This window comes from Microtus oregoni, unplaced genomic scaffold (assembly GCF_018167655.1).
Source record: "Microtus oregoni isolate MIOR12 unplaced genomic scaffold, Mior012 000061F_ref0000440, whole genome shotgun sequence".
NCBI lineage: Eukaryota > Metazoa > Chordata > Mammalia > Rodentia > Cricetidae > Microtus > Microtus oregoni.
This window is the reverse complement of record NW_024543871.1, coordinates 4220486-4232924: the sequence shown is the minus strand read 5'-3', so window position 1 is coordinate 4232924 and position 12439 is coordinate 4220486. Positions and strand designations below refer to the sequence as shown.

General features: G+C 40.1%; 1 protein-coding gene across 1 annotated transcript in view; it reads left to right on the top strand.

The window, feature by feature from the left end:
* Positions 1-12439, top strand: part of LOC121439416 (THO complex subunit 2) — a 101243-nt gene that overhangs the window by 80011 nt on the left and 8793 nt on the right. The window contains exon 30 of the mRNA XM_041639919.1: positions 191-293. Within this exon, the coding sequence (XP_041495853.1) occupies positions 191-293 (103 nt within the window). The remainder of the gene's footprint in view (positions 1-190; positions 294-12439) is intronic.

Sequence of the window (12439 nt, the reverse complement as noted above, 5' to 3'; positions counted from 1 at the left end):
AATATATTAAAATATTTTATCACATGATAATTACAGTGCAAGCTTCATATTGCTTTTTATTCTCTGGTTATGAGTATGTAACTATTAAATAACCAGCCTCCTGAGTTTTCTAATTATCCACTAATCATTTTGCTGTGAAGTCATAGTTTATGTTTACAGTTTGCTAACAAAAACCTTGTTTTTATTTTAGATAAACCAAGGGAGAGATCTCAATGTGGTACAAAAGCTGTTAATAAGGCTTCTGGTACCACACCAAAAGGGAATTCAAGCAATGGAAATAGTGGCTCTAACAGGTAAGAATGCTATGCCTTATGTCACAGTTCTAAATTCTCCCTCCCTCCCTCCCCCCCCTCGTGTGTGTGTGTGTGTGTGTGTGTGTGTGTGTGCGCGCGTGTGTGCGCGCATGTATGTGACTGATGGGTGTGTACTCACATTCATGTGTGTGCAAGTAGTCGTGCACACTTGCCACAAATGTGTGTGTTGTTCTAACCTCAGATGTTACTCCTCACCTTGTACCTTGTTTGAAATTGGATTCATTTTGCTGCCTATCCCAGGCCAGCTAGCTGGCAAGGTTTCAAAGATACTTTGTGTTCCATTTTACCATAGGAGCCAATAGAATTACAGATGTGTAGCCAGAGGCTTTTCTGTGTCCTACCCAGTCCCGCAGCTGCTTATAATCACTCAGAGGCTTAATATTAATTGTATTTGCTTAACTGGTGGCTCAGTCTTATTACTAGCTATATAAACCCATTTTTATTAACTTTTCTGTATATTGCTACGTTGCCTGTGGTTTACAGGTGCTTACTTTGTCATCTTACTCCTCCCACGGCTGGGCCTCTCTCAATACTCTTTTTTTCTCCCTGTATATCTGCTTGGATTTCCCATCTAGATATATTCTGCCTTGCCATAGGCCAAAGGAGCTTTATTCATCAACCAATAAAAGCAACACATATTCGCTGTGTACAAAATGACATCCTACATCACAGATGAGTGATTTTGTTCTGCTCTTTATGCGAGTTCTGGAAAGTTTTTTTTTCTTTTTTAAATTTATTTATTTATTAAGGATTTCTGCCTCGTCCCCACAACCGCTTCCCATTTCCCTCCCCCTCCCCCAATCAAGTCCCCCTCCCTCATCTGCTCGAAGAGCAATCAGGGTTCCCTGACCTGTGGGAAGCCCAAGGAGAGTTCTGGAAAATTAAGAACGGCAAGTGCTTTACAAACACGAGCCATCTCCCTAACTCCAAAATTTTCTCTTTTAAGAAAAATTACCTTTTGACTTAATATACAGAGTAAAGGGTTATATTATATGCCTCATACTTGATTCTAATTTGCCCTCCAGTTTTCTCACTGTCTCTTATTAGTCACCTTATTTCCAAGTATTTCCCTTGTGCTCTTATGTCACTTGTATTCCATTGTCTTCCTTTCTGCATCTTGTCCCTTTCTTAAAATGTGTTCTTTATTGGTCCCTTTTCTAGTTTCATGATGTATATGATAATATTCATACTTTAACGTAGGTTCTACATATAAAACAAAACATTTTTTTGTCTTTTTGAGCCTGACTAATTTCAGTTAAAGTAAATAATTCCAGTTGAATCCATTTTCCAGCAAATGCCATCATTTCAGTTTTCATTTTGCCTGAATTAAATTTCATTTTGTATGTATACCACATTTTCTTTTCTGGATGCATATTCAGGAGTGGCATATATGAGATAGCATTCCTTCTATGTATGCCTGCACGCCAGAAGGGGGCACCAGATCTCATTATAGATGGTTGTGAGCCACCATGTGGTTGCTGGGAGTTGAACTCAGGACCTCTGGAAGAGCAGTCAGTGCAGTCCGAGATAGTTTTAATTCTTAAACTTGTACACTGACTTTTATAACTGCTGAAATAGTTAATGTTCCTAATAGTGTTATTAGGATGTTATTAGGTGAGAATGTTATTCACATTCTCACCAACTCTTGTTCCTGTTAATTTTTCTTGTTTACAACTATTCTGACTGGTTCGTAGCAGTTTTAATTTTCTTTTTTTTCTGATGGCTAAGTTGTTGGATACTTTTTCAAGTATTTATTGACCATTTATATTTCTTTGACCAGTTTATCAACTCATTTATTTATCAATCTGTTTATTAGATAAATTTTGAAGAGTTAATTTGCTGTTCATTATTCTAATTATGAATCTTGTATCTGATACATAATTGACAATGCTTCCCCTCCCCCCATTTTGTATGCTGTCTATTCACTGTGATGATTGTTTCCTTAGCTGTGCACACGCAGAATTTCATGTTATCTTATTATTTGTCAATTCTTGGTTAGCGTTCTAGTTCTTGGAAATGTTTTTCCTATATTTTACTTTCACAGTTTAAAAGTTTCAACTCATACATTCAGGTGTTTGCTCACTTTGAATTGATTTTGAGTAGAATGAGTAATAGAGATCCAGTTTCAACCTTTTACATATGGCCATCGCGTTTTCCCACTGCTGTGTGTCGCAGATACTGTCTTTTTTCCAATATATGCTTATGATATTTTTGGTGTGAATTAGATGATTGTAGCTGTGTATATTTACTTCTTACTCCTATATTCTATACCAATGACCTATATTGATCTACGTGTTTGTTTTTCTGCCAGTAGCATGCCATCTTTGTTGCTATGACTCTATATAGTATAATTTGGGATCAGGTATTATGATACTTCTAGTATTGCTTTTTTTGTTAATTAATTAGGCTATTCTAGGTCTTTTGTATTTCTCTTATCAGTTTTAGGTGTATGTGTTGGGTTGTGTGTGTGTTCCTTTAATTCTATGAAGAATTCATTTGAATTTTTATGGGGATTGTGTTGAATATGTAGATCAGTTTGGGTAATAGAAGCCATTTTCACAATAATGATTATCCCAATCCATAAGCATGGGATTTAATTTTTTTTCAAAATTTTATTGCATGGTCAAGGCAGTTTCATTTTTAAATTTTATTTATTATTGAAAATGTATTTTTCATACTGTATAATCTGATTACATTTTCACCTATCCCAGCTTCCTTCAGATCTTCCTTACATCCCCACCCACCCAATTTCACATCCTTTCTTACTCCTTCCCATTAGAAAGCAGGCATCTAAAAAAGCAATAATGTTAAAATTAGATAAAATGGAAGCAACAAATCCTGAATAGGTCAGTGTCTTTTTTTTTTTTTTCATTTAATTACTGCTTGGTCCATTCTCTTCTAGGCTAATTCTCACATATTATTTTAGCCCATTTCTAAACATCTGTGTGTAGCACCCCAAGGTGCGCTTACCGGGGAGATTCTAGCCTAGTCCATCCTGGGTCAGAGCTTCATCCCGGGAGCGGGGCATGGCGTCTCTCTCAGGAGTCTGCTCCCTAGAGGAGAGCTGTCGAGACTCTGACCTCACTTCCTCTTCCTCCCAGTGTTCTGTCCTGTTTTCTCCTCCCACCTATCCTCTAACCAATAAAATGGGCCAGGGCAGTGCCTTTATTAGCCAATGACCTTCCTCCATCATTTCCCCTTTTTCGGTTTAAACAAAAAAAAGGCTTTAACTTTAACATAGTAAAATTACATATAGCAAAACAGTTATCAAGCAAGAATTACAGTTACAATATTTATATCTATTTTATCTTTTATCATAACTAAGGAAAACTATAACTATCTATTCATTCTTCAACTCCATCAAAGACTCCAGAAGGATATAATACTTACCTAAGTAAACAAGAAATAAGAAAACTCTAGAAATGACAGAGACATCTTGCTGCCTGGACAGTCACCCAAAGTTCTTTTGTATGGTTGGGGCATCCATCTTCAGCCTTCAGGCCCATAGTATCCAGCAGACATTTCCATGAAGCAGGAAATTTCAAAGACAGTTCAGTCACTATCTGCTGTGTCCTGCAGAATGTCTCGCTGACTCTTTCATGAGTCATGAACCCCAAAAGACCGTCTCACCTTTAGGCAAGTTCAGCAGTCCTCTCTCTGCGGGTTCTCTGTGTCCATTTTATGCAACAGTCCAGGCAAAAACAGTTTCTTGCCCAAATGACTATTAAACTCCATAAGGATCCTCTTTGATGCCCATCTTCCTCTCGAAGTAGATTGGTGCTGCCAGGAGCAGAGTGTCTCATTGTCATGAAAAGTCCTCAGTTATTAAAACATTAAATGTCCTATTCTGTAATCTTTGAAAGACATGAAGAATGTCTATCTAAAATATATCTCTATATATCTAGAAAATCTAACATGACTACAAGCTTTACTATTAACGATGATTATCCATTAACAACCTATATTTCTTAATTATACAGTACATATTTAAATGAACTACACAATCACAATACCTTAATCAAAATCAGAAACACTTATACATATAACAAAATTGACCTTAAATTTAAATCACTAAAACAAAATCTATATCAATGTAAATTATTCATATCTATATTATATCCCCCTTTAAATGTAAAAGAACATTTATAAACATTTTTTGGGAATATGGGCGCAGTTATTTCTCTACAAACTGCTTCCTGCTGAATGGGGGCGTCGTTAATTAGGTCTTTCATGGTATAACCTGTGTGCTAGCTTTATCTCAGTTGGCAGTTGAGCGAAGCAATTTTCTGAAGGTGTTCACACCAACCCTTCAGGAGGGCGTGGTCCATCATACCAAATCGGAATAGAAGAAATGTACAGCGTCTCATCCTCTGTGAAAACAAAATAAGAAACTCCTTTCCAAAGCATCATGTCCTTAGATCCAAATTTCAAAGTCAAGGCATCAAAATATCTATGTCAGATTAGTTCAGCAGCATTTATAAATAAATACCTTTTAGCAGCTGTTGCTCCTTCCTCAGCATTCAAACAATTCAAAGAGAGCATAACAGCATACAGTATCAAGATTCTCTGTGTATTTTCCATCTTTGTAAAGCTTTGTTTTAACCTCTATTTCGTTTATTTTTACTTTTAACTTTTTGAGACAGGTTCTCTGTATCTTTGACCTGAAGTAACTCTGTAAACCAGGCTGTCTTTGAACTCTCAGAGATCCGCCTGTCTCTGCCTCCCAGGCATTCGGGATTAAAGGTGTACACTACTACACCTTGAACTCACAGAGATCTGTTTGTCTCTGCCTTCTAGGCACTGGGATTAAAGGTGTGTGCTACCACACACAACAATCTCTTCCTTTTTTTGTTTTTTACTTTAAAAACTTCATCTTTTAGTCTGCATATATATTTTTTTAATAATTTTTTATTAAGAAAAGAAGGAAAAAAAACATAAACAAAAAACAAGTTTCCACCTCCTCCCAGCCTCCCATTTCCCTCCCCCTCCTCCCACCCTTCTACCCCTCCCCCCACTCCTCTCCCCCTCCCTCTCCAGTCCACAGAGCAGTCCAGGTTCCCTGCCCTGTGGTAAGTCCTAGGTCCTCCCCCCTCCGTCCATATCTAGGAAGGTGAACATCCAAACTGGCTAGTCTTCCACAAAGCCAGCACATTAAGTAGGATCAAAACCCCGTGCCATTGTCCTTGGCGTCTCATCAGCCCTCATTGTTCGCCATGTTCAGAGAGTCCGGTTTTATCCCATGCTTTTTCGGTCACAGTCCAGCTGGCCTTGGTGAGCTCCCAGTAGATCAGCTCCACTGTCTCAGTGGGTGGGTGCACGCCTCGTGGTCCCGACTTCTTTGCTCATGTTCTCCCTCCTTCTGCTCCTCATTGGGACCTTGGGAGCTCAGTCCAGTGCTCCAGTGTGGGTCTCTGTCCCTGTCTCCATCCATCACCAGATGAAGGTTCTATGATGATATGCAAGATATTCGTCAGTATTGCTCTCGGATAGGGTCATTTCAGGTTCCCAATCCTCAGCTACCCAAGAAACTAACTGGGAACCTCATGTTGGGCACTTGGGAGCCCCTCTAGGGTCAAATCTCTTGCTCACCCTAAAGTGGTTCCCTTAACTAAGAATTGTGGTTCCGTGCTCCCCTATCCACCTTTCCTTTATCCCAATTCTCCTGATTCCCCAAATCCCCCCTCCTTCCCTTCTACCTTTTCTCTCCCCATCTCCCCTTACCCCCATCCCACCCCACCCCCAAGATCCTAATTTTCTCCCCGGCAATTGGGTCTACTTCCCTTAGCCAAGAGGATAACTATATGTTTTTCCTTGGGTTCACCTTCTTACTTAGCTTCTTTAGGTTCACCTATTGTAGACTCCGTGGCCCTAATTTATGGCTAGAAACCAATTATGAGCGAGTACATCCCATGTTCATCTTTGTGGGTCTGGGACACCTCACTCAGGATAGTGTTTTCTATTTCCATCCATTTGCCTGCAAAATTCGAGAAGTCATTGTTTTTTACCGCAGCGTAGTACTCTAGCGTGTATATATTCCATACTTTCTTCATCCATTCTTCCATTGAAGGGCATCTAGGTTGTTTCCAGGTTCTGGCTATTACAAATAATACTGCTATGAACATAGTTGAACAAATGCTTTTGTCATATGATAGAGCATCTCTTGGGTATATTCCCAGGAGTGGTATTGCTGGGTCCAGGGGTAAGTTGATCCCGAATTTCCTGAGAAACCGAAACACTGACTTCCACAGTGGTTGCACAAGATGGCATTCCCACCAGCAATGGATGAGGGTACCCGTTCCTCCACAGCCTCTCCAGCAAAGGTTATCCTTGGTGTTTTTGACTTTAGCCATTCTGACAGGTGTAAGATGATATCTCAAAGTTGTTTTGATTTGCATTTCCCTGATTGCTAAGGAAGTTGAGCACGACTTTAAGTGTCTTTTGGCCATTTGAACTTCCTCTGCTGAGAATTCTCTGTTCAGTTCAGTGCCCCATTTTTTAATTGGGTTAATTAGCATTTTAAAGTCTAGTTTCTTGAGTTCTTTATATATTTTGGAGATCAGACCTTTGTCTATTGTGGGGTTGGTGAAGATCTTCTCCCAATCAGTAGGTTGCCTTTGTGTCTTATTGACTATGTCCTTTGCTTTACAGAAGCTTCTCAGTTTAAGTAGGTCCCATTTATTCAATGTTGCCCTTAATGTCTGTGCTTCTGGGGTTATACATAGGAAGCGATCTCCTGTGCCCAGCTCCTGTAGGGTACTTCCCACTTTCTCTTCTATCAGGTTCAGTGTGTTCGGGCTGATATTGAGGTCTTTAATCCATTTGGACTTGAGTTTTGTGCACGGTGATAGATAAGGGTCTATTTTCATTCTTCTACAAGATGACATCCAGTTGTGCCAGCACCATTTGTTCAAGATGCTTTCTTTCTTCCATTTTATACTTTTAGCTCCTTTATCGAAAATCAGGTGTTCATAGGTTTGTGGGATAAAATCCGGGTCTTCTATACGATTCCATTGGTCGACTTCTCTGTTTTTATGCCAGTACCACACTGTTTTCATTACTGTAGCTCTGTAATAGAGTTTGAAGTCAGGGATGGTAATGCCTCCAGAAGATCCTTTATTGTATAGGATTGTTTTGGCTATCCTGGGTTTTTTGTTTTTCCATATAAAGTTGATTATTGTCCTCTCCAGATCTGTGAAGAATTTTGATGGGATCTTGATGGGGATTGCATTGAATCTATAAATAGCCTTTGGTAGAATTGCCATTTTTACTATGTTGATCCTCCCAATCCAAGAGCAAGGGAGGTCCATCCATTTTTTGGTATCCTCTTCAATTTCTTTCTTCAATGCCTTAAAGTTCTTGTCAAATAGATCTTTCACTTCCTTGGTTAGATGTACCCCAAGATATTTTATGCTGTTTTTGGCTATTGTGAATGGTGAAGCTTCTCTGATTTCCCTCTCTGCTTCCATATCCTTTGTGTATAAGAGGGCGACTGATTTTTTGGAGTTGATCTTGTATCCTGCCACATTACTAAAGCTGTTTATCAGCTGTAGGAGTTCTTTGGTGGAGTTTTTGGGGTCGCTTATGTACACTATCATATCATCTGCAAATAACGAAAGTTTAACTTCTTCCTTTCCAATTCGAATCCCCTTGATTCCATTATGTTGTCTTATTGCTGTTGCTAGAACTTCAAGCACTATATTGAAGAGGTATGGGGAGAGTGGACAGCCTTGTCGTGTTCCTGAGTTAAGTGGGATGGCTTTGAGTTTCTCTCCGTTTAATTTGATGTTAGCTGTCGGCTTGCTGTATATAGCTTTTATTATATTTAGGTATGACCCTTGTATCCCTAATCTCTCCAAGACTTTTAACATAAATGGATGTTGAATTTTGTCAAATGCTTTTTCAGCATCTAATGAAATGATCATATGGTTTTTTTCTTTCAGTTTATTTATATGCTGGATTACATTGATAGATTTTCGTATGTTGAACCAGCCCTGCATCTCAGGAATGAAGCCTACTTGATCATAATGGATAATTTTTCGGATGTGTTCTTGGATTCGATTTGCCAGTATTTTGTTGAGGATTTTTGCGTCGATATTCATGAGTGAGATTGGCCTGTAGTTCTCTTTCCTGGTTGAGTCTTTGAGTGGTTTTGGTATCAGAGTAATTGTGGCTTCATAAAAGGAGTTTGGTAATGACCCTTCTGTTTCTATCTTGTGGAATACATTAAGGAGTATAGGTATTAGATCTTCTTGGAAGATCTGGTAGAATTCCGCATTGAAACCATCTGGTCGTGGGATTTTTTTGGTGGGGAGGTTTTTGATAACCTCTTCTAATTCTTCGCGACTAACAGGTCTATTTAGATTGTTCACCAGGTCCTGATTTAACTTTGGTATATGATATTTATCTAAAAAAGTATCCATTTCCTTTACATTTTCCAATTTTGTGGCATATAGGCTTTTGTAGTAAGATCTAATGATTCTCTGAATTTCCTCTGTGTTTGTGGTTATGTCCCCCTTTTCATTTCTGATCTTATTAATTTGCAAATTCTCTCTCTGCCGTTTGATTAGCTTGGATAGTGGTTTGTCAATCTTGTTGATTTTCTCCAGGAACCAGCTTTTTGTTTCATTGATTTTTTGTATTGTTTTCTGTGTTTCTATTTTGTTGATTTCAGCCCTCATTTTGATTATTTCCAGTCTTCTACTCCTCCTAGGTGAGTCTGCTTCTTTTTTTTCTAGAGCTTTCAGGTGGGCTGTTAAGTCTCCAATGTGAGCTTTCTCTGTTTTCTTTAAGTGGGCACTTAGTGCTATGAACTTTCCTCTTAGGACTGCTTTCATAGTGTCCCATAAGTTTGAGTATGTTGTTTCTTTATTTTCATTGAATTCCAGGAAGACTTTAATTTCTTTCTTTATTTCTTCCTTAATCCAGCTATGGTTCAATAGTTGACTGTTCAGTTTCCATGACTTTGTATGCTTTCTGTGGGTAGCATTATTGTTGAATTCTAACTTTAATCCATGGTGATCTGATAAGACACAGGTGGTTACTAATATTTTTTTGTAACTGTGGATGTTTGCTTTGTTACCGACTATGTGGTCGATTTTCGAGAAGGTTCCATGAGCTGCAGAGAAGAAGGTATATTCTTTCCTATTTGGATGGAATGTTCTATAGATGTCTGTTAAGTCCATTTGATTCATTACCTCCACTAATTCTCTTATTTCTCTGTTAGGTTCCTGTCTGATTGACCTGTCCATTGGTGAGAGAGGAGCGTTGAAGTCTCCTACTATTAGTGTGTGCGGTTTGATGGCTGCCTTGAATTTTAGCAATGTTTCCTTTATGTACGTGGGTGCTTTTATATTAGGGGCATAGATGTTCAGGATTGAGACTTCATCCTGATGAACTGTTCCTGTTATGAGTATAAAATGCCCCTCTCCATCTCTTCTGATTGATTTAAGTTTAAAGTCAACTTTGTTAGAGATTAGTATGGCCACACCTGCCTGTTTCTTAGGTCCATTTGCTTGATAGGCCTTTTCCCAGCCCTTTACTCTGAGTAGGTGCCTGTCTTTGTGGTTGAGGTGTGGTTCTTGTAAACAGCAGAATGTTGGATCCTGTTTTCTTATCCAATCTCTTAGCCTGTGCCTTTTTATAGGTGAGTTGAGTCCATTGACATTAAGTGATATTAATGACCAGTGGTTGTTAACTCCAGTCATTTTTTTTTTTAGTCGTAGAGTTTGTGTGTTTCCCTTCTTTGTTTTGTGTTGGTGAAGGGTCTCTAGATGTCTGAGTTATTGTGGTCATTGTTGGACTCCTTGGTTAGTGATTTTCCTTCAATTACTTTCTGTAAGGATGGATTTGTGGGTGCGTATTGTTTAAATTTGTTTTTATCCTGGAAAATTTTATTTTCTCCATTTATAGTGAATGAAAGCTTGGCTGGGTATAGTAATCTGGGCTTGCACACATGGTCTCTCAGTTTCTGCAGTACATCTATCCAGGACCTTCTGGCTTTCATGGTTTCCATGGAGAAGTCAGGTGTAAGTCTGATAGGTTTACCTTTATAAGTAATTTGGCCTTTTTCCTTTGCAGCTCTTAATATTCTTTCCTTATTCTGTATGCTTTGTGTTTTGATAATTATATGGCGAGGGGATGTTTTTTTTTGATCCAGCCTATTCGGTGTTCTGTATGCTTCTTGCACCTTCATAGGAAAATCTTTCCTTAGGTTGGGAAAGTTTTCTTCTATAATTTTATTAAATAGATTTTCTGGACCATTGAGCTGCCCTTCTTCTCCTTCTTCTACTCCTATTATTCTTAGGTTTGGTCTTTTTATTGTGTCCCATATTTCCTGAATGTTTTGTGATGAGAGTTTGTTGGACTTGCTGTTTTCTTTGATCAGTGTGTTTATTTTCTCTATGGTATCTTCAGAATCCGAGAGTCTTTCTTCTATCTCTTGTATTCTGCTGGTTATGCTTGTTTCTGTAGTCTCTATTCGTTTACCTAGATTTTCCATGTCCAGACGGCCCTCTGTTTGTGTTTTCTTCTTTGCCTCTATTTCAGTTTTCAGGTCTTGAACTGTTTCCATTATCTGTTTGATTGTTTTTCCTTGGTTTTCTAGGGTATCATTCACTGATTTATTCAATTCTTCAAACTTTCTGTTATATTTCTCATCCATTTCTATAAGGGCGTTTTTTACATGCTGTTTAAGGGTGTCAATCACTTTCATGAAGTCAATCTTTTCTCCTTCCTCTTGATTAAGGGGTTCTTGTCCTCCCGTTGTGAGGTCGCTTGTTTCTGGTAGCTTCATGTTGCTTTTCAGCTTGTTGGGCGAATTCTTGCCTTGACGTCGGCCCATCTCTTCTTCCAAATGCTCCCTATGGATCTTCTTTTACCGGATTAGGTCTCCTTGCCTACCAAACGCTGTCTCTCCCCAATGTTGGCTCTCCCAATGCTGGGTCTCCTGGCGCCGAAAGATCAGGCCTCCGTGCTGGTTGGGCAGCTCGCAGACAAAGCGCCTACCCCGCTTGGTGCAGGCAGGCCACAGAAACAAAGGAACTGCTGCCCGCCCAGGAGCCCCGGGTACTCGGACCCAGCGCCCAGATAGGCTGCGCTGGGCGATGCCACGCGCCAAAAGAGGGCAGTGGGGGCGAAGTGGGTAGGGCTCTGGACGGAAGCTGGGTGGGCCAGGAAGAAAGAGGCAGCACCCGGGGAGTAGAGGCCCTGCAGAGAGCCCAAGCAGGACAGGGGGCCAAGAAACCCCCGAGCTCCCCGTCCCAGGCTGGCGCCGTGGGCCAGAAACTCACCCCAATGCTGGGTCTCCTGGCGCCGAAAGATCAGGCCTCCGTGCTGGTTGGGCAGCTCGCAGACAAAGCGCCTACCCCGCTTGGTGCAGGCAGGCCACAGAAACAAAGGAACTGCTGCCCCCCGGGAGCCCCGGGTACTCGGACTCAGCGCCCAGATAGGCTGGGCTGGGCGATGCCACGCGCCAAAAGAGGGCAGTGGGGGCGAAGTGGGGAGGGCTCTGGACGGAAGCTGGGTGGGCCAGGAAGAAAGAGGCAGCACCCGGGGAGTAGAGGCCCTGCAGAGAGCCCAAGCAGGACAGGGGGCCAAGAAACCCCCGAGCTCCCCGTCCCAGGCTGGCGCCGTGGGCCAGAAACTCACCCCAATGCTGGGTCTCCTGGTGCCGAAAGCTAGGTCAGTGTCTTAAATTTGTCTCTTTATTTCACGTTGTCTTTTATTTCCTCAGGATTGTTTCTAAGTATTTTTTTTTCTTTCAAGTTATTGTGGATGATTTCTTTCTTCCTCAGAATTTTCATCCTTATTACGTAGATCTTTGTATCCTGTTAATTTGCTGAATGTGCTATTAGATATGAGAGTTTCTGGCATAGCCTTCTGGGTCTTCTAAGAATAGTCACATTTGCAAATCATGCTGATTTGAATTTTTTCTTTTCTGTTATCTCTTTCATTTCACTTTCTTGCTCCAATGCTCTAGCTAAGATTTTAAGCACTATATTTAATGAGTAGAGAGGGTATATTCTGTCTTATTTCTGATTTTAAGTGCCTTTGAATGTTTGTTATATATTCCCTGTATTTCTAGTTTCCTAAGAGCTTTTAAAAATGTTTTGGTCAGAACCTTTTTT